At 50.1% G+C, this 22,634-nt stretch overlaps 1 protein-coding gene across 1 annotated transcript in view; it reads left to right on the top strand.

The window, feature by feature from the left end:
* The window catches only part of LOC127007960 (mushroom body large-type Kenyon cell-specific protein 1-like), a 56,827-nt gene extending 35,488 nt beyond the window's left edge, over window positions 1–21,339 (top strand). The window contains exons 2-6 of the mRNA XM_050879507.1: window positions 15,280–15,467; window positions 15,739–16,125; window positions 16,614–16,804; window positions 17,582–17,726; window positions 17,818–21,339. Of these exons, the coding sequence (XP_050735464.1) occupies window positions 15,306–15,467; window positions 15,739–16,125; window positions 16,614–16,804; window positions 17,582–17,726; window positions 17,818–19,800 (2,868 nt within the window). The 5' untranslated portion in view covers window positions 15,280–15,305 and the 3' untranslated portion in view covers window positions 19,801–21,339. The remainder of the gene's footprint in view (window positions 1–15,279; window positions 15,468–15,738; window positions 16,126–16,613; window positions 16,805–17,581; window positions 17,727–17,817) is intronic.
* The last annotated feature ends 1,295 nt before the right edge of the window (window positions 21,340–22,634 follow it).

Raw genomic sequence — 22,634 nt, 5'->3', positions numbered from 1 at the left:
AGTGGGAGGGAGTGGGAAGACAGAAAGAATGGTCATGTGCTGTCTTTCCTCCGTCGTGCCCCCCGGCCCTCGGCAAGGCCTCGTGTCGTGTATACTTGGGAGGGAAAGACGAGGGAGCACATTCAGCTGCCCGTGTGGGGGCGGCCCCGTGTGGGTGCTCGCTGGCTGCCACCCCAACACTCTGATTTCTGCTCTATCCCTCACGGCTCTATCAAGGTTTGCCATCCTGCCTTACGTGTGTTAAAGTATCCCCACAATACTACTAGGGCTTCCTTTTGCATGAAATACGCCTGTTATTCGGAATATAAGCAGTTATTTGAGTGAGAGTCGCTGTGTGACATCGTCTCCCAAGGGCTGAGTGACGTGAACGAAACCTTTCGCCAAACTTCAGCGCGTCAAAAATATTTGTTCCTGGCGTTGTTGTGAGGACACGTAACTAGCCTCCTAGGTGCTCGTGGAAGCTGAAATAGGGGTCAAAACACTCCGGGAATACCATAACAAGGTAAACAATGAGGAGACACATCAAGAACTCTGGTCAGATAAGAAGTCTGAGAGCCGACAAATTCCCTGATAGCAGCTGAACACAGAGATGCGGCATTGTTGTTTAACACCGCCAGGTTTGCGGTGCTGTTGAGGAGCTGGGCCTCCCTCGACCTTCCGAAGAGGAGGAAGAAGATACGGCCACAAACCGGACACAAGGGGAAGAGGAGGAAGATTACTCAGTAATTTCTGGGAGGCAGTAAAGCGCCGCGGTTTTCCGCGCCGCTTTGGGCTATCACTGGACGGGGCTCTGACGGACGTGTACGGAGATCCTGGGTTGTGGATTTTCATACGAGACACAAAACCGTCTAATCCTGCAAGTGTTACACCGTAGTACACTGAACTTTAACGCGACATTCGTGCTGGGCTACCGGCGGGCTACCTGGCCGCGTGTTACTACAACACTGTCTTTGGCAGCGGGGACTACGATAAAAGCGAGAGAGACGACCGGGCGCGAGGTTGTACGGGCTATTTCTTTGTGTTTTCTCAGTCTTCTGTGTCTTAGACCTTCCTCACACACTGTATTAATGGGTGTTGACGTCGAGAAGAGCCTGGGCGCGTAAATGGACTGTCGAGATGATAGGCTTGGATGCTGTGTGTGTGTGTGTGTGTGTGTGTGTGTGTGTGTGTGTGTGTGTGTGTGTGTGTGTGTGTGTGTGTGTGTTCAGAACGACACAGACAAGTTGAGAGAGTGCGACAGACGGACGGACAGAATCCTCCTTTTCCATGTCCTTTCAAGTCCATCCAGAGTGTCATATATCTGTTCCTTTTCGTCACTTTTGACTCCCTTTGTCCCTAGTCACGTGTGTACCCAAAATATTCATACAGTGTGTAAGTAAGTAAGTAAGTAAGTAAATTTTTATTGCCTTTAAAATATAAGAATATTGTTATATATAAATATAACATAAAACATGGCAATGGCACAGCCTGTCAAGCCGAAGCTTCCCGACAGACATGGAATTATATTATTTTATTTAATGTTTACATTGGCACAAAATTGGTACCTAATATATTATGAACTAACGTATAGAACAATAAGAATAATTATAATAATATGTTGCTGAGAATAACAATAACAATATCAATTATAATAATAATAATAATAATAATAATAATAATAATAATAATAATAATAATAATAATAATAATAATAATAATAATAATAATAATAATAATGAACATTACACTTGTGAAACTAAGTGTGTGTGTGTGTGTGTGTGTGTGTGTGTGTGTGTGTGTGTGTGTTTTGAGTGACTTGTTTTCGTAGTGGTCGTGGTGGGGGGTAGGGGTCGTAATAGTAGTAGTGGTGGTGGTAGGGGTGGTGATAATAGTGGTGGTGGGGGTGGTTGTGGTGCATGGTAGCGGTGGTGGTAGTGGTAGTGGTAGTGGTGGTGGTAGTAATGGGGGGGGGTAGGGGAGGGTGGTGGTAGCTGTGAGGGTTGTGGTAGCATTGGTGGTGGTGGCGTCAAGTCTTGGTCGTGTGGGGGCGTCGGGCCCGGCTGTCTCTGCCCCCTTCCCCTTCCCCTTTACTCCCCTCGGCTTCCCTCCCCGCTGTTTCGGGTCGCCCCAGCGGCCGTCTCGCTGATCGATACTCGGGCCCGCGACGCCCAGGTGGCGGCACATACAGCAGCAGCGGGAGCGGGAGCGGCGGCTACCTGTATGTGGCCTTGTGCAGCTCCCCAAGGGTTAGGTGGCGTCGTGACCCAGGCTCCCCCCAGGCCCCAAGGCTGTAAGGGCTCTGACACCACTTCTTGCCTCACTGCAGGGGGGGGGGGGGGGGTGCAGGTGTGGCCCCCGACTGTTGTGTGTCGCCCAGGAGTGACCCAGAGGCTGTCGTAGATCACAGGTGTGGCCCGGGTAATTGGTGTGTTCACATCAGCCGTCCCTCCAGGCGCGGGGCAGGTGTGGCTGGTAATGGTGCCAGTATACACTCCCCGGGCTGGCGGGGCGGGGTTGAGGGGGCAGGGGGCGCTGTGTCACGTGGAGGCCTTCAGGCGCCCCTCACAGCCTCAGGACGTCTCGGCCTCTCCTGCGACGGTGCTGGCTGAGTCTCGATGTATTATTGCAGTAGTAGCAGCAGTGGCGGCGGTAGTAGTAGCATTAATGGTAGTAATAGTAGCAGTAGTACAAGTAGTAGTAGTAGTAGTAGTAGTAGTAGTAGTAGTAATAGTAGTAGTAGTAGCATAGAACCAGGTGGGGAGATAAAATCCGAACCTTTGTCGGAGAAGGATGAATCACGCTAACACAAGACAGAGAATCAGGTGGAGAGATAGAATTAGAGCCTTTGCCGGAGTAGGATAGAGTACACTAACATCAGAAAGAGAACCAGGAGGAGAGATAGAACATTTGCCGGAGTAGAAAAGAGTGGACTAACATCATATAGAGAACCAGGGGGAAAGATAGACCCTTTTACCGAAGCAGGATAGAGTACATTAACATCAGACAGAGAAACAGAGGGAGAGATGGAATTAGAACTTTCGTCAGAGTAGGATAAAGTACATTAACGTCAGAGAGAGACATGCAGATGACCAGGTGGAGAGATATAATCAGAACCTTTGCCGGAGTAGGATGAAATAGCTACACTAACACCTCAAACAAAGAGACATATAGAGAACATTAGGAAAGGCATTTCATATATCCACAACTACGGTCCACCACTAATTAATGATGATAATAATGACGATAACAGTAATAATAATAACGATAATGGTTCATGTATACCTATCCCCACCGATGACCCACACACACACACACCTCTTCCCTGCCTGCCTTCTTGACGGCGGCGGCGGTGGTGGTGACAGTGGAGGTCCCATGCAGCGCCAACCTCCTCCATATCTGATACATAAGCTATCAGGCAGGACCTTTGAGGCGCAGCGGAGCGTCCTTGCCATCAACATTCACTCTCCCCGCTCCTCGCCTCGCCCCGCCCCGCCCCGTGCCGACACCCTCCGCGCCTCGGCTGCATGGGGACCTGGCTCATAGAAATAATACTGATGGCAATAGTAATAAAAAGAATAAGAGTAATGATTGTAATGATAATAATACTGAGTGTCACGATTTTTTCATGCTTTGGTAAGTTGTTTTCAGCGATAGGTCATTCACGTTGGCTGCCATTTCCTAAACATTTCGACGCCCAAACACACACACATTTGCAAGGGCATTCGCAGGAGTTGAGGTGGGCGTTTCCATGAGTAGTTTTATGACCCTGGTGGTAGTGTGACAAAGCCTCTGTACCATGAACGTAAAATAAACCATCAAATGTACGCGATTAGTCTAATTTTTGGGCTTTGGAAATTGTTGATGTAAGAGTCGGAAGAGTCTGAGAATAGTGACTGTCTGAAGGTCGTGTCTGTAGCCATGTAAGTGTACGTGCCGTCTCTCAGTAAGGGTGAAACGTTTTTGGTGATAACATGAGAATAGAACCAGGCATGGGAGAAAAACGGCTTATCAGTACCCGGCGGAAACTGAACAAGATTGAGGGCCGTCTATTACTGCTACTGTTATTACTACTACTACTATTACTACTACTACTACTATTACTACTACTACTACTACTACTACTACTACTACTACTACTACTACTACTACTACTACTACTACTACTACTACTACTACTACTACTACTACTACTACTACTACTACTACTACTACTACTACTACTACTACTACTACTACTACTACTATACTACTACTACTACTACTACTACTACTACTACTACTACTACTACTACTATTGCTATTACTACTTCTACTGTAACATCTTTCATGGGTTTCCATACGTATATCTTTCTGTTTATTTTTTATTAATATTTTTTATGAGGTGAAGAAGTTATTGGCACTGAAGGAGAGAGAGAAGGGGGAGGGGTCCGTATATGTGTGTGTGTGTGTGTGTGTGTGTGTGTGTGTGTGTGTTGGTGTGAGGCTTAGCGAAGGTTGGGGCGGGGCGGGGCGGGGCGGAGCGCGGGCCGGGGAATCCAAACCCTTAATGCTCGTCCCTGACTCCCTCAGCGAATGAATACTAGATGGGCGGGAGCCTTGCCCTGCCTCCTCTTATGCCAGCCAAGGCGACGCCAAGCCCGCCTCCTCCCCCACTACCACCACCACCACGATCATCACCATCACCATCACCTTCATCACCACCACCACTATTATCATCTCTATCATCAGAACATTTCCACCTTCAAGACACCTTTTAGTCAGTTCGTAAAGCATCACCACCACCACCACCACCACCACCACGAGTATTGCAATATATATTCTCACGCTCAATTATTATCAATCTTTCGTATCATTATTCTCGTGATTTTATTTTCAAACATTCATTTATTTATTGAGATATGTTTTGGTTAAGTGCCCTCCTCCCCTTTCCTCTTCTTCGCCTGACACCTGCTCCCTCCCTCCCTCTTTCCCTCCCTCCTCCTGTGCACCTCGCCACCTGCCGCCCCGTCCATTGTAGAGGCAACAAAAGGCAGCTTACCTCACCCAAGACACACTGAAGTCCTCGCCAAGCAGTCGTGTGCGGCGGGGTGTCTGACGTTCCAACACTCGACATTAGAAGAGTAACCATTCATATACTGAGAACACCTTGCTAATACCATCCCTCTTTTATACAGATTGAATAGGTGTAAGAGTTGCGTCATATGTGAGAGTCGTGTGCGGCGGGGTGTCTGACGTTCCAACACTCGACATTAGAAGAGTAACCATTCATATACTGAGAACACCTTGCTAATACCACCACTCCTTTGTACTGATTGAATAGGTGTAGGATTTGCGTCATATGATTGTGAGAGTCGTGTGCGGGGTGCCTGACGTTCTCGACTTTAGAAGAGTGGCCATCCAGATAACCCACGCACGCTGAGAACTCCTTGCTAATTCCACCATTCCTTTATTTTATACTGATTTAATACACGTACGAATTGCGTCATAAAATAAAATGAAAGGGTTAAATTGATTATGTGTGTACCACGATCCCCCTCCCCTCTCTCTCTCTCTCTCTCTCTCTCTCTCTCTCTCTCTCTCTCTCTCTCTCTCTCTCTCTCTCTCTCTCTCTCTCTCTCTCTCTCTCTCTCTCTCTCTCTCTCTCTCTCTCTCTCTCTCTCTCTCTCTCTCTCTCTCTCTCTCTCTCTCTCTCTCTCTCTCTCTCTCTCTCTCTCTCTCTCTCTCTCTCTCTCTCTCTCTCTCTCTCTCTCTCTCTCTCTCTCTCTCTCTCTCTCTCTCTCTCTCTCTCTCTCTCTCTCTCTCTCTCTCTCTCTCTCTCTCTCTCTCTCTCTCTCTCTCTCTCTCTCTCTCTCTCTCTCTCTCTCACTCTCACTCACACTCACACACACACACACACACACACACACACACACACACACACACACACACACCTTTTGCGTTTCAGCGTAATCTCCCTCTCCCTCCCTCTCCCTTATCCTTCCTCTTTCCCTCCCTCTGTCTCCCCCTTCTCCCATCCCTTCCTTTTCTCTCCCTCCTCCTCCTCCTCCTCCTCCTCCTTACCCCTCAAAACAGTACATCAATAATATTGCTCCCCTCTTTTTTCCTCCCCTCTCTCTCCTTTCTCTCTCTCCCTTCCTCCTTCCCTCCCTCTCTCACACAGCCCCTTCAGGTAATCCTCCTAGCACACCTGCGCGCTCCTCCTCCCCTCTCCTCCTCCACCTCCTCCTCCTCCTCCTCCTCCTCCTCCTCCTCCTCCTCCTCCTCCTCCTCCTTTCTCTCTTTATCTGTCTATCTAAATCTATATCTATCTATCTATCTATCTATCTATCTATCTATCTATCTATCTATCTATCTTTCTCTCTATCTATTTATCTATCTTTCACACACACACACACACACACACACACACACACACACACACACACACACACACACTAATATGCACGTCACCGGGATAACCTTATTGTCGTGGTAACAAAGTGTGTGTGTGTGTGTGTGTGTGTGTGTGTGTGTGTGTGTGTGTGTGTGTGTGTGTGTGTGTGTGTGTGTTTTCTCTTTATTCTTATACGAAAGAAAAAAAATAATGATAAAAAAATAATAATAAAAGGCTTGAAAGAGGTCACAGAGTAGGTCAAGTGTGCGTCGCCTCCCCCCCCCCTTCCTCCTCCTCCTCCTCCTCCTCCTTACCTATGTTTGCCTACTACCTTCTTTCTACCTCTTCTCTCGCTTCTTATCTCCATTTATTTCCTTCCTTCCTTCCTTCCTTCCTTCCTTCCCTTGTGCCCTCCGTGCTTTATCTCTTCTTCCTTTCTTTCTTTTTCTCCCTTTCTTGTTTTTTCTTATTTTTTCATTCGTTTATTTTTTCCCTTCCTCTCCTTATTTTATTTTAGATTTTTGTTATTTTTCATTCACTTAACGTTTTTTCTATTCTGTTTTCTTTATTTAATTTTTTTCATTTTATTTATTCTAGTTTTTTTTTACATGTCGGCCTATGGCGCCGGTAGTCTTTCTCGGTGGGGCCTGATGGTCGGCACCCACCCGTTTTGGCGCAGGCAAATGTTTATAGTGGCACCATCTTGCTTGGCTCATGCTGCTCTCCGGAGCTCATCTTTGAGCCTCTCTTCAGAGAGAGACTCTAGAGTCCAGGTTCATAGGTGGCCTCCAGCAGGTCAGCATGTGGGTAGTTTTACGCCACTCGGCGGTGAGCGAAAACTCCCCGCAGTGGCTGGTCGCGGCACCGACACGCTAACCACTCAGCCACAACCTCCCCACAAACTTTTCAAACGTAAATAGTTTTCCATTCATTAAGTTACTTTTCAAACTTAATTACTTTTCATTCATTTCGCTTTTCATCTTTTAAATATGTTATTCTTTCCTACCTGTTCATTCCATCCTTTAGTTATTTCATAATTGCTTTACTTCTCTTTTCCATTCATTTAGATTTTTTTTCATTATTCAGTCACTTGTAATTCGTTTTCCCCATCAATCTATTAGTTATCTTCTTTAATTTAGTTATGCGCGTGTTAATTACGACTTCGTTACACAGAATGAATGATCTGCCTTGCTAATGAAACTGTAGCCGATTCCCGGGAACTTTCCCTCTCTCTCTCTCTCTCTCTCTCTCTCTCTCTCTCTCTCTCTCTCTCTCTCTCTCTCTCTCTCTCTCTCTCTGATTCTGTCTGTCTCTCTCTCTCTCTCTCTCTCTCTCTCTCTCTCTCTCTCTCTCTCTCTCTCTCTCTCTCTCTCTCTCTCTCTCTCTCTCTCTCTCTCTCTCTCTCTCTCTCTCTCTCTCTCTCTCTCTCTCTCTCTCTCTCTCTCTCTCTCTCTCTCTCTCGTCACCTATTACGATCAAGGCCAGTTGCCACAAACCACGTTATCCCAATGTTCCTCCTCCTCCTCCTCCTCCTCCTCTTCATCCTCCTCCTCCTCCTCCTCCTCCTCCTCGTCTTCCTCCCTTTCCTCCTTACTCCTTCCTTTTCTCGTAGGAAATGACGCAGGAAGCCACCTTGTGCGTCAGAGGGGAGGGAAGGGAGGGAAAAGGAGGGAAGGGAAGAGAGGGAAGGGGATGAAAGAAGGGAAGAGAGGATGTAAGGGGAAGGGACGAAGGGAGAGGAAAGATTGGGAGGAAAGAAGGGAGGGAAGGGAAGGGAGAGATGTTGGTAGGAAGGAAGGGGAGGGGAAAGGGATGGGGAGAGGATAAAGGAGGGAAGGGAAGGGGGAGGAAGGAAGGAGAGGAGAGGGAAGGGAAAGGGAAGAAAGAGAAGGGAGGGAATGGAAAGAAAAGGAAGGGAGAAAAGGGGGAAAGGGAGGAGAGAATGAAAGGAAGAGGAGGGGAAGGAAGAGGAAGTAAGGGAGAAGATAGGGAAGGAAAATGAAGGGGAGGGAAGAGAAGGGGAGGGAAGGGGAGAGGAGGGAAGGAAGGGGAAGAGGCTGAGCAAGATTATTAACATGCATGTGCTTCATTTGGGTCCCTCACCGCGCATACACCTGTCCACTTGTTGATCCTCCTCCTCCTCCTCCTCCTCCTCCTCCTCTCCTCCTCTTCTTCCTCTTCCTCTTCTTCTTTCCCACCTTCCTCTTCTTCCTGTTCCACCGCCGTCTAACCATATCTTCTTCTTCCTCTTCCTCTTCCAACTCCTCCTGCTCTTCTTCTTGTTCATCTTCCTCTTCTTCCTGTTGTAACGCCGTCTTACCTTCCTCCTCTTCCTCCTCCTCCTCCTCCTCCCCTCCTCTTCTTCCTCTTCCTCTTCTTCTTTCCCACCTTCCTCTTCTTCCTGTTCCACCGCCGTCTAACCACATCTTCTTCTTCCTCCTCCTCTTCCAACTCCTCCTGCTCTTCTTCTTGTTCATCTTCCTCTTCTTCCTGTTGTAACGCCGTCTTCCCTTCCTCCTCTTCCTCCTCCTCCGCCTCCTCCTCCTTCACGTGCTGTACCTTGCCGTCTCTTCCGTCCTCTCGTGGTAATCAATATCGAATCCGCTTTGCACAAGGAGTATTTTAGGACACCCCGCCACCTGGACCTCCTCCTCCTCCTCCTCCTCCTCCTCCTCCTCTTCTTATTTTTGTTTTTGATCTCCTTGTTCTTCTTGTTCTTCTTCTTCTTCGTCTCTTCCTTCTTTCCATGTTTCCTTTTCTTTTTGTTATTTTCCTCTGCTTATGTCACTCTCTCTCTCTCTCTCTCTCTCTCTCTCTCTCTCTCTCTCTCTCTCTCTCTCTCTCTCTCTCTCTCTCTCTCTCTCTCTCTCTCTCTCTCTCTCTCTCTCTCTCTCTCTCTCTCTCTCTCTCATATCTTCTCTTCCTCCTCCTCCTCCCCCTCCTCCTTCCCCATTCCCTCTCTATGCTCCCTTATGCACCGGGCCACTCCTCCTCCTCCTCCTCCTCCTCCTCTCCCTTTCGTAACCTCTCCTATTAGTCCTATAGTTAAAAGGTTTCCCGTTCTTAGAGACACTACGAGAGTTGCCGCTTTACTAGAGTTACTCCTGAAGGTTCCTGGAGCTCATTCATTCATTCATCTCTTAGTATTGTTTGTTATTCATTCATCTCTTGGTATAATGTTTGCCATCCATTACTTATCGTTGTATATTATTTATTACTTTATTTATTATGCACTCACCACTTAGCATATTGTTTGTCATTCATTCACTTAACCCGTAATGGAGGAGGAGGAGCAGGAGAAGGAGGAAGAGGAGCAGGAGGAGGAGGAGGAGAAGGAGGAGAGGAGAGGAGGAGGATCTGCGGATGAATGGGCCCTGTGCTTTCTAGATCTCTCTCTCTCTCTCTCTCTCTCTCTCTCTCTCTCTCTCTCTCTCTCTCTCTCTCTCTCTCTCTCTCTCTCTCTCACTTATATAAGTATCCATGACTAAGAGAGAGAGAGAGAGAGAGAGAGAGAGAGAGAGAGAGAGAGAGAGAGAGAGAGAGAGAGAGAGAGAGAGAGAGAGAGAGAGAGAGAGAGAGAGAGAGAGAGAGAGAGAGAGACACACACACCACACACACACACACACACACACACACACACACACAGATTAGAAGATATATCGGTGGTGCTTTCGGGGATGGAAGGGAAGGAAGAGGAGGAGGAGGAGCGGGACGTAGAGGGAGGAAGAAGGGGTAGGGAGGAGGAGGAGAAGCGATACATGTAGGGTGGCTGCTGGTCGGTGGGCGGGACACTGGCTCTCACAGACACGTGCGGCCGGGCAGGAGTGAGGAGTGAGGCTGGTCGGTGCGCGCTCTCCTGCCTGCCACGGCGACTGAAAGGCATTCCCTGGCGTGGCGTGGCGTGGGGTGGCGAGGCGAGGCGAAGCGAGGCGAGGCGTTCACACTAGCGCAGAAAGACACGAAGACACTGAACGGTTAGGGGGAAAGAAGAGTAAACGGAAGACAGTGTTTCAAGTGTGATTAAAACAGCAAGTGAAGAATATAAACATGCGAGGCGATTCAAAGCGATAGACGTCACAGGAAGAGGAAAAAGAAGCAAAAGGCCGCTCATCAAGACACTGAACGCCAAGGAAAGAAGACTAAACGTAAGACAGTGTTTCTAAGCGTGTGATCAAGGCAGAGACAGTGAAGACGCAGTAGAATTTACAGAAAGAAGAATATAGGATACTGAACCAAGACCATAACACTGAATACCGAGGAGGGAAAAGAAGAGTAAACGTAAGATAGTGTGTTTAAGAGTGTGACTGAAACAGAGCAAGCAAAGAATATAAACATGAGAGGTGATTCAAGGAGACAGAAGTTACAGGAAGGAAAAGAAAGAAAACACGCCGCTTACGTAGAATCAAAACACTGATCGCCGAGGAGAGAAAGAAGACTAAAACGTAAGGCAGTGTGTATGAGTGTGTGATGAAGGCAAGGACATTGAAGAAGCTAAACCTCTGAGGCAACTTAAAGCGATACATTAAGGTCACAGGAAGGATAAAGATAACTAATTCGAGACCAAGACACTGAGCACCGAGGAGGGGAAGAAGACTAAACATAGGACAGTCTTTATAAGTGTGTGTGTAAGGCGTAAACAGTGAAGAAGACGAAATTCAGAGACAGAGATCAAATGAAGAAGACTGACGGACAAAAACACCGAACGCCGAGGAAGGAAAGAAGACTAAACGTATAAGACTGTTTCTACATGTGTGATAGAGGCAGCGACAGTGAAGGAGACAGATTTGCGAGACGATTTGAAGAGATAGACGTCACAGGAAGGATAAAGATAAACTAAATCACTACCAAAACACTGAACGCCGAGGAGGGAAAGAAGACTACACGTAAGACTATTAATACGTGTGTGATAAAGACAGCGACAGTGAAGGAGACAGATTTGCGAGACGATTTGAAGAGATAGACGACACAGGAAGGATAAAGATAAACTAAATCACTACCAAAACACCGGACACCGAGGAAGGAAAGAACACTAAACGAAAGACAGTGTTTACAAGAGTGTGATGAAGGCAAAGGCAGTGAAGGAGACAGATTTGCGAGACGATTTGAAGCGATAGACGACACAGGAAGGATAAAGATAAACTAAATCACTACCAAAACACTGAACGCCGAGGAGGGAAAGAACACTAAACGAAAGACCGTGTTTACAAGAGTGTGATAAAGACAGCGACATTCAAAGCGATAGAGGTCACAGGGAAAGCAACAGAGAAGTGTTGTTGACGCAAGGTTGGCAGATCACAACAACTACTACGTCTAATGCTATGTAACGGCTGAGGTTCGAACCCTGGACCATGACGATGATGACCTACAGCTGCGCCACCCACTGCACCAGGCCGCGATAGCACAGAAGCAGCAGGCAAGTGTTTATAATGACGCGAGATTGATAAGTCACTACTCAGTTCCTCCTCTTACCGTTGAAAAGAAATATCCTACGAAGTTATAATGGATGAGTTATATTGTTATTTTTTATTTTATTTATTTATTTATTTTTTGGTTCTGTCTGTAGGTTCTCTTGGGGGACCTCTTGAACAACCTTAACCCGTTTGTGGCGCAGGTTAATTTTATATATAGTGGCTTTTATTAACAACAAAGGAGACGGCTCAAGGGCAAAAAAAGTGTAGAAAAAAAGCCCGCTATAACTCACCGCTCCCACAACAGACGAAAGTAAAGAGTGGCTAAAAGAGAGGTCAATTTCGGGTGGAGGGCGTCTTGATACACTGTTCTTGAACGTGACGTATGACGAAGATTATTTATCATAACGAAGGGGGCATGCGCTATAGCTACCCCTGGCCTCTGTGCGCATCTCCGTAGCCTTAACACTTGAGTATTCGCCTTTACAGTTTATCGTCTGTTGTCCAAGCTCTCCCTTACCTAGACACGCCATATATATCCAGCGCAAAACAAATGGCAGCTTTTCTCGTCTGGTTTCCGCCTTTGTTGAATTCCAATTGCTTTATATTTTGGCATGAGACGATAAACAGAGAGAGAGAGAGAGAGAGAGAGAGAGAGATACCACTATGTTCGCTGTAGTCATTGACCCGTATCAAAGCATTCATCGAAAGCTAAAAGGGAGCGAACGAGGTCTGGCTGACGGACTTATCATCATCATCATCATTATTATTATTATTATTATTATTATTATTATTATTATTATTATTATTATTATTATTATTATTATTATTATTATTATTATTATTATTATTATTATTATTATTATTATTATTATTATTATTATTATTATTATTATTATTTGGGTCTTTTCCTACATCCTTCTCTCCTTGCATTCTTTCCCTTTCCCCTTCTCTCCTCTCCTTCCATCCCTTTCCTCTTCTTTTCTTCCATCCCTCTCCCTTTCCTCCATCCTTCTCTCCTTTCATTCCTTCCCCTTTCCTTCCTTTCCCTCGCTAATCTCTCCCTTTCCTTCCTTTCCTCCACCATTCTCTCTATTTCCTCATTTCCTCCTTTCCTTCCACCCTTTTCCTTATCTCTCCCGCCCTGCCTGATGCCCCGTGCCTGTCCTTTCCCACATTGCCACATGGAGGAAGGGAGGAGCGGGTGGGGTGGGGAGCGGAGGGGGGCGGAGGGGCCGTGGAGGTATCATGGTTAAGGCTTCACCAATCACCACCTTCTAATTGATTATCTTACCTGTTGCTACCGTCATTCCTCCCTCCCTCCCTTCCTCTCTCCCTCCCTCTCTTTCCTCCCTCCCATCATCTCCTAACCCCCCCTCCTCACTGTCCTATCTTCCTTCCTTCCTTCCCTTTCGTTCTTCCTCTTCTTCTTTTTTCCCCTCCTCGTCCCTTCCTTCCTTTCTTTTCTTCTTCCTTCCTTCCTTTCTTTCTTTTTTTCTGTTCTTCTTTCCCTTTATCGCTCCCTGCTTTTCCTCCTTTCTTCCTTTCTTTCCTTCCTTCCTTCCTTCCTTCCTTCCCTCTCTCTCAGCTTCCCTTCCGTGCATTCTCCCTCCATCTCTTCACCTCCTTCCTAAATACTCAAGAAAAGCCTCTCGGAAAAGTCGCTGGGATTATCATGGACTATTCTGTGATCCCATTGATAGTTTTGCACAACCTATGCATCACGAAAGGGAAAAATCTCCCACGAAAACCAGGCTAATCTTCTCCGTGGCCTTGGGAAGCAGTCGTATACAGTAGGATCCCGAGACGTTCGAGAATATAGGAGAGGGAAGAGGGAAGGGAGGGATGACACAAGGTAATCGTCCTACACGCAATTGTCAAGAGGGGGCAGAGGAGGAGGGTCTCGGGGAAGGGGGGGGCGGGGCTGGAGGCGTGGGTAGAGTACATCGTTGCGTCAGAAATGTGTCAGAATAGGCGTGGAATGGAGAGTAGGCGTGGGAGACTGGGGTGTGAGGTATGCGTGTGGGTGTGGTGGTGGGTGGGGGGGGATGTGAGGGTGGGTGTAGTGTGGTGTGGCGTGAGAGGAGATGCTGGAGGAAGGTGTGATGTGTGTGGGGGTGACTGGTGGCGGGGACGAGTGTTGGCTGTGAAGGAAGGTGTGATGTGGTGTGGGTGTGGGCGGGTGTGGTGGTGGGGATGGGGGTGGGATATGAGGGAGAGGGGGTGTGGTGTGGTGTGTGTGTGGGGGTGTGACTGTGGTGGTGGGGTTTGGTGTGGGATGTGAAGGGGTGTGTGGGGGTGAGGTGCTGTGGGTGCTGTGGTGGGGGATGGTGTGGGATGTGAAGGGGGGTGAGGTGCTGTGGGTGTGGTGGTGGTGGGGGTTGGTGGGGGATGTGCGGGTTGTGAGGTGCTGTGGGTGTGGTGGTGGGGGTTGGTGTGGGATGTGAGGGGTGTGAGGTGCTGTGGGTGTGGTGGTGGGGGATGGTGTGGGATCTGAGGCGTGTGAGGTGCTGTGGGTGTGGTGGTGGGGGTGGTGTGGGATGTGAAGGGGGGTGAGGTGCTGTGGGTGTGGTGGTGGGGGTTGGTGTGGGATGTGAGGGGTGTGTGAGGTGCTGTGGGTGTGGCGGTGAGGGTTGGTGTGGGATGTGAGGGGGTGAGGTGCTGTGGTGGGGGTTGGTGTGGGATGTGACGGAGGGGTGAGGTGCTGTGGTGGGGGTTGGTGTGGGATGTGAGGGGGTGTGAGGTGCTGTGGTGGGGCTGGTGTGGGATGTGAGGGGGTGAGGTGCTGTGGTGGGGGTTGGTGTGGGATGTGAGGGGGGTGTGAGGTGCTGTGGTGGGGGTTGGTGGGGATATGAGGGGTGTGTGAAGTGCTGTGGTGGGGGTTGGTGTGGGATGTGAGGGGGGAGTGAGGTGCTGTGGTGGGGGTTGGTGGGATGTGGGGTGTGTGAAGTGCTGTGGTGGGGGTTGGTGTGGGATGTGAGGGGGGTGTGAGGTGCTGTGGTGGGGGTTGGTGTGGGATGTGAGGGGTGTGTGAGGTGCTGTGGTGGGGGTTGGTGTGGGATGTGAGGGGGTGTGAGGTGCTGTGGTGGGGGTTGGTGGGGGGATGTGAGGGGGGGGTGAGGTGCTGTGGGTGTGGTGGTGGGGGTTGGTGTGGGATGTGAGGGGGGGGTGAGGTGCTGTGGGTGTGGTGGTGGGGGTTGTTGTGGGATGTGAGGGGGGGTGAGGTGGTGCTGGGGTGCGAGAGGCTACAGGATGTGTAGTATTGACAGACATCATTGCCGTAGCAACCAGTGGGCCTCTGTGCGCCCCGCCCACCCTCACCCCTGCCCTGCCCTGCCGCGCCCACCCTGACCCACTGCCCCCCCACCCACCCATGCATGACACAGCCTCAGCCCACCGGTGCCGTGTGGGCTGTGGCTGGTGCCGGTGTGGGTGTGGCGTGAGTGTCTTAGGTGTGGAGCACAGTGTTGCCTCCTCATGTGTGTCGCTGCCACCCACTCACACGCCCTTGTCTTGCAGGTCTCGAACGTGTACTGGAGGAGCTGATGGGGGAGTCCGCGTGGCTTAAAGTGCGCTCCGACTTGTACCCGAGTCCTGGGGGGGAGCGCGGCCCCCGACAGTCCCCGACCCCTGCCCTCCCCCCGCAGGACTGGGACCCCGCCGCGCCCTGCTTCGTCTGCCTCGGCACCGGCAACGCCGACACCCAGGTGAGTCGCACCACACCAATAGGCCACACCTGTAGGCCACACCTGACGGCCGCTAGCGTTCCCACCGCCTGCGTGATCCAAGGGGGGAGGGGGGAGCGAGGACCAAGCAGCCACAACACACATTTGAAAATTATCACAGTCTGCATGCTCATGATACACAGAAAAGCATGTCATTTATCTTACGAGTTTGGCGATAGCAACAATAACAGTATTGGTGGTAGTAGTTTTTGCGGTAGTTGTGATAGCAGTGGTGACGCCTGTGTCCCCGCAGTCTGAGTGGCCGGCGCGGGAGGGCGCGACGCCCAACACCAGTGTCGCAGACTCCCCGGGAGACCCCACCTGCACCCCGCCACCGCCGCCGCCGCCGCCGCCGCCCAGCACTCAGGGGAGCCACCCCACGGACGCTGCCGAGGCCACACTTGACCTCTCCACGACGCGGCCGCCATCCACGCCCACGCCGTCGTCAGGGGGCAGCAGCAGCGTGTCGCGCACCCCCACCTGCGGCGAGGCGAGGAATGTGTCCGTGGGCGTGGAGGCGAGCCTGGCCCCGGAGCTCGGGCCGCGCCTACCGCTGGGGCTCTACACCGCCAACCTGCCGCCGCACCTGCTGCCCTGGATCCTCTCCTCCCACCTCCACCACCTGGCCAGGGCGCACCAGGTGAGGCTTGTCGGCATCAGGGAGGCCTCTCGCGGGGTGGCGGTCAGGTGTTTGGTCACGAGCTTGCCTCAGTCTCCCCCTGTAGGCCCCTCAGCGCCTTCTGTATTCACCCCCCTTCAGGGTCCACTAGAGGCAGTTTTGTCATTCCCGTGACAGCGAGAATACAGGGAGAAGGAGTTGTTGACGATGAAGGAGATATAGATAGGTAGATAGATAGATAGTTAGATAGAGAGATAGAGAGATAAACAGATAGATATATAGATAAATAGACAAACAGATAGATAGATAAATTTATAGAATAGCTAGATGGATAAATTTATAGTAAAGTAACTTGGTTAACATAAATGGACCGACAAGAGAGTACATAGGGGAAGGGAAAAAAACAGGGAACGGAGCAAAGGGAAAAGATGAACGGGAAGAATGATAGACGGCTGGTTAATTAGGCGAGGAGAGCTGATTTGTGTGTGTGTGTGTTTGTTCGTGTGCAGGTGAGCGAGGAGGCGTGCGAGGACCGGGAGCAGCAGCCTCTGGACCTGAGTGCCAAGTCGCAGGTGGAGAGCATCAAGAGGGAAGTGGGCGTGGTCTGCAGCCCCCCGCCCACCATCAACCCCCTCTTCCCTTCCTATGAGAGGGCCGTGCACACCTCAGTCCCCATAGACACCAAAGTCACCTCTACCAGGTAAGTAGTCGCCCTCCTTGGCTCCTCCTCTGCTCCTCCGCCGCTGAGTAAGGTAAACGTAGCTGGCTCGGTCCGTAGAATTTTCCGCGCCAATCCTACCGCCCGTAACGCACTGCTTGTCGCTGGAAAGTTGGCGGTAAACTGATGGATTTCTTGCTGATAAAAAAAAATTATGCTGATCAGGTCTACTGGTGATAAATATGGCAGGAGGATTCCCGAGACTGTGTGAATATATATATATATATATATATATATATATATATATATATATATATATTATGATAATCAGGTCTACTGGTGATAAATATGGCAGGAGGATTCCCGACTGTATATATATATATATATATATATATATATATATATATATATATATATATATATATATATATATATATATATATACATAAAAATTGCCTATGACGGGCTTGGGCCGACCACCAGGCCCTGAAGAAATATATATATATATATATATATATATATATATATATATATATATATATATATATATATATATATATATATATATATATATATATATATATATATATATATATATATATATATATATATATATATATATATATATATATATATATATATATATATATATATATATATATATATATATATATATATATATATATATATCTATATATAATATTAGCATTAAGTATGAGCAATTTTTTTTTTGTGTGTGTGTGTGAGTGAGTGAGTGAGTGTGTGTGTGTGTGTGTGTGTGTGTGTGTGTGTGTGTGTGACACATGCGTGGCATTGCAGGGGTCGCCGGCGCGGGGACCTCAGCAAGCGGTCGTACACGGAGGAGGAGCTGCAGGCGGCGCTGCGGGACATCCAGAGTGGCAAGCTGGGCACGCGGCGTGCGGCGGTCATTTACGGCATCCCGCGCTCCACGCTCAGAAACAAGGTGACGAGCGATCTCTTGTTGTGTTTGGAGACACGCACGTATGCTGTGCTGATGAACCTCAGTGTTTAATCAATGCCTTGCCTCCCCACAGGTGTACAAGCTGGCCATGGAGAGAGACAGGAACAAGAAGCTGGCAGAGCAGAGTGGCAACGAGTCCGTGCAGACGGAGGCCAGGTCTGGCTTCTCACAGCACTACAACGGCAGCAGCGGCACGTCCGTGGCGGCGGGCGGCTGCAGCGGCGGGGAGGAGGTGAAGGCCTCGCCGGAGTGCATCAGGACGCTGCTGCAGACCAAGGTTGTGGAGAAGCTGGAGGAGATGAGCCGCAAGGGAGGCCGCCAGGTGATGGACTCCCGGCCGGCGGTGGAGGCCATGCTCAGACACCTCCTCAACAACATTCCGAAGCTCGCCCTCAACAAGGACAACGTGCAGACGTCCACCGAGGCCCTCGACAGCATTTCTTTCGTACCTCAGTTAAATGACTTTATAAAGAAAGTAGTAGAAGACCGATACAACGAAGAACTACAAAGAAGTAAGTTGAAACTGAACGGATCAGTTGAAATCCATGCCGTCAATGGTCTGAAGAGTGACCCATGTGACCTTAGTGTACCGTCCTATTCTCCATCCTGCAACGGCCTCCTCAAGGGAGAGTCGGACACCACCGCCTCAGACTCCAACCATTCTAGTCAGCCTCTCATTCCGTCTCTGTCCAGCCCTAATCTTAAAGAAATGATCGCGCAGATGATCGGCCAAAAACTGGGTTGTGAGGTTCCCAGCGGCAAGGAGGGGCCTGCGACCACCAGCTCCCACCTCCTCCCGCCCACATCCACTGCCGGGGAGCTGCAGGCCAAGGCGGGGGGCGCGGACAAGCGGGAGCAGAACAAGAAGGCACAAATTTCATCTTCCACGTCGACGGGCGGCAAGGGATCGCGGCCCAAGCGGGGAAAGTATCGTAACTACGATCGCGACAACCTGCTGAAGGCCGTGCAGGCGGTGCAGAGCGGCGAGATGAGCGTGCACAGGGCCGGCAGCTTCTACGGCGTGCCCCACTCCACCCTGGAGTACAAAGTGAAGGAGAGGCACCTCAGCCGGGGAAAGAACAAGAAGGAGAACCCGCCAGCATACAACTGCTCTCCGCCAGTGGACAGGACCCGCAAGGACAACACCGCCAGATCCACCAGGACACCGCCGGACACAACCTCCTCCGCCACCACCACCACCACCACCGTGGGTAGGCTCGTCGAGGACACCCCCGCCTCTACCACCACCACCACCACCACCTCAACGATAGACCTCACTGTCGACGATAACTCTCAGGGCGGGGAGAGCTCAGGAATCCTGCCGACAGTAAAGAAGGCTCGCATGGAAAGCGAAGCCTCGTCTTACTCCACCTTCTCTCCTCTCTCCTCCTCGTCCTTGTCCTCTCCCCCGGCGCCAGCCACGCCCCTGCTCACCAGCCCCTTCTCCATCTGGAGCGGGGCGCCCGTGGTGCCGCCCTTCCTCTCCCGGTACCAGCAAGACCCTTTCTACGCCTCGCAAATGATCCGCAGGTTCCAGGAGGCCGCCACCGTCAAGGACCAGCGGGTACCCTCCCCTGCCAACGCCCACGAGCCCGCCGCCGCCGCCACCCCGTCATACCAGGGCAGCGTGCTGGACGCCCTCCTCAGGGGCAAAGCCGCCGCCGCCACCACCGCCTCGGCAGCCACCACCCCTCGTCCCGCCGCCCCAGCAAGCGGCGGCAGCGCCAGCACCAGCCCGCCGCCGTTACCGGGTGGTGGCGAGGCGTCGTGGCAGGTGTCCTCTAGTCTGCTGAGCCTGACCAAAGGGCTGGTGATGGAGCAGCACCAGGGCGAGGACGCTGCCGCCGCGTCGCCCCTCGCCCAGGCCTCAGGGATGATGGCCTTCAACCCACTGTACAGCCTGCCCGGCCTGGCCGCCGCCCGCTCCGCCCTACAGCAGCGCTCGTCGCCAACCGACAGGGCGCGGGACGCCGCCAGCCCCGAGGTTAACCTGCTGCCACTGCCCCTCGTAAAGGAGGGCCGCCACCCCACCCCTGTGGCCGCCGACCAGCCCTGAGCCGCGTCGCCCCCGCCACCTCCCCCTCCTCCTGCCCCCCCTCCCGTCCCTGCAGTCAGCGGCGGTGGAGGGAGCCGCTGCTCGCCGCGGGACTCGCCGCCGCCACAGCGCCGCCTGTCTACTTCCGATGATCTCTGCGGCTGTGCGTCAGCTGCTCATACTGACTCCATCCTCCTACTCATAGTGATGACATACAACATTCCTGTAATTCTATGTTAATTCAAGAGATTAACGTACTTTTTATAGTATAATTCAAATGAGGTATATATATCACTCTATTTTATGAGGACGTGGACGATGTCAAAGGACGCATTAACAAAGAAACCAAGAAGTGTTGTGTGACTGCTTGAAAGGCCGCCGCGGAGGCCGCGGCTGCGTGTGTCTGGTGCCAACGAGGGTTTACTTAACGGTAGTCGCGCCCCGGCGGTGGTGCCGCGATGCCGGTGGTGATGTGATGAGAGTGAAGGTGATGCTGGCAGACAAGAGTTGCACAGCAAGCCAGGGACACCGTGACACTAATGTTAGGATCAGAGCGTCCGAAGAGGAAAAGCTGCGCGCCCCCGGGAGCCACTGCTGCTGGCGGGTGGTTGGTCACCACTTTGTGTGTGTGTGTGTGTGTGTGTGTGTATACGGGCGCAGGGGTGTGGGTGGTTGGGGCCCGCACACAGCCTCCTCACGGTATTCCCGACAATCGTTCTCTGCCCTGCCCTTGACGACCGTTTGGTCGTGTCGAGGCGCCGCTCCGGAGCTGCGAGCCGCGCGCGGCCGCCAGCAAACCTTAGGACAGTCCCCAGGCCGCAGTGGCTCCCGGCGGCCGCCCCTCGGACGCTCTGGCCACTCCGACGCTGCGCGTTGCCTTTAGCAGCAGTGAAAGGCTCATTCCGTAAGTTATAAAAACGCTTCAGAATCCAGGTTTGTCTTCTAATGTTGCTCTTCATGTAGCCTACCGACCCCGTCCATGTAGAGATATTGAGTAGCATAAGAGTATTCTATTTTGTCATGGTAGTTGCCGTGAAGACCCACGGGCTAACGTTATTCAGACCTTTTGATGCTCCAAGTTGTCTACATGTAGCAGTTTAGGTCCAGACGACGACGTCTGCTGTGCGTGGATGTGCTTGTGTCGGATGCCGCCCCAAGGGCACGTTTCTTCCAAGCTTCCTCCATACGCTCCTTGCATCAAGGCACGGCGGCCTCGCTGCTCACCAACTAGTGATATGCGTCTACTTGGACCCCTGTGTACGTGAGCGCGACGCGTGCACGCGTACTTCCCTCTTCCAGCGTTCGGTAGTTTTTCCCGTCACCTTGCCGCTCAGGAGGTCCGGGCCGCGCCGCACCTGGCCCGCGCCCGGCGCCTCCCGAGGCCGTGTGCAGGCGTGGCCTCGTCCTCCAGTGGTGCTGCGCGGCCACGCATACCGAGCGACTCAATGCCAAAACGAGGTTATTAGTGACGCTTAGTGAAAGGTGTTTCTTACTGACCCCCACACTAGGCTGTACACCTGAGTGATTACACACACACACACACACACACACACACACACACACACATATATATATATATATATATATATATATATATATATATATATATATATATATATATATATATATATATATATATATATATATATATATATATATATATATATATATATATATATATATATATATATATATATATATATATATATATATATATATATATATATATATATATATATATATATATATATATATATATATATATATATATATATATATATATATATATATATATATATATACATATAATTGATAGATAGATTACTTTCTTGATAGGTAGATAGATAGATATACATACATACGCACGCACGCACGCATATATACATAACTACATACATACATATATATATACATGCAGTTGAAAATTTATAGATAAATATAGGTAGATAGATGGAAAGCTAGATAGATAGATAGATAGATAGATAGATAGATAGATAGATACATACATATATGAATATATAAAATATGAATAGACAGGTGGATGGAAATTGGATATATATATATATATATATATATATATATATATATATATATATATATATATATATATATATATATATATATATATATATATATACACGTATGTATGTATGTATGTATGTATGTATGTACAATGTATGTGCAGTGTATTCCGGTAGCGTATCGAGCCATCGCCTCGTGGCGGGCGGGCTCTGGTAGAGTGGATCGTGTCTTGCCCAAAACTTTAGGATCAAATACTAAGACGCGTAGATACACTTTAGTTTGTCCATACTTGTCGATGATGAAGACGTCGATGCCGCGCGGGCCGCCTTCCTCCATACTGGTACTATACTCTTGCCGAGGCTACTCGTGTATGTCTGTTTACTTGTAGGACAATCTGACAAGGAATTCAACAGGGTACAATGAATTATTCCATAAGTGCAATTATTATGGGATTAGAACGCTTGACGTAACTGTCTCCGGCGTGCGCGGCGGGTAGGCGACGTCCCCACGGCCACGGCCGCCGCCTGGTTGTCTGCCGGGCACGCGGCGTGTCCTCCAGGCTGGCGCAGCCACCACGCCCCTCACCATCGAACCGAGACTAACAAATGCTTTTATTTGCATATGAAAACTTATAAACTATCCTCAAAGTCCCTCTCAGTTGCTTGTTTGCGTAACTCACGGCACATTCACGGCGGCCGAGGCACTGGCGGCGGGTCCTGGCGGAGTGCCTCGTGTTATCCGCCAGGCCGCGGCGCAGGCGTCGAGGCCGAACCGGGCGAGATGACCATCGCCACACGGCACAGATCCCACCCTTGCCTCTCCTCTTATACAGC

The sequence above is a fragment of the Eriocheir sinensis genome, chromosome 36 (genome assembly GCF_024679095.1).
Source record: "Eriocheir sinensis breed Jianghai 21 chromosome 36, ASM2467909v1, whole genome shotgun sequence".
Classification (NCBI taxonomy): Eukaryota; Metazoa; Arthropoda; class Malacostraca; order Decapoda; family Varunidae; genus Eriocheir; species Eriocheir sinensis.
This window is presented reverse-complemented; position numbering and strand designations above follow the sequence as displayed.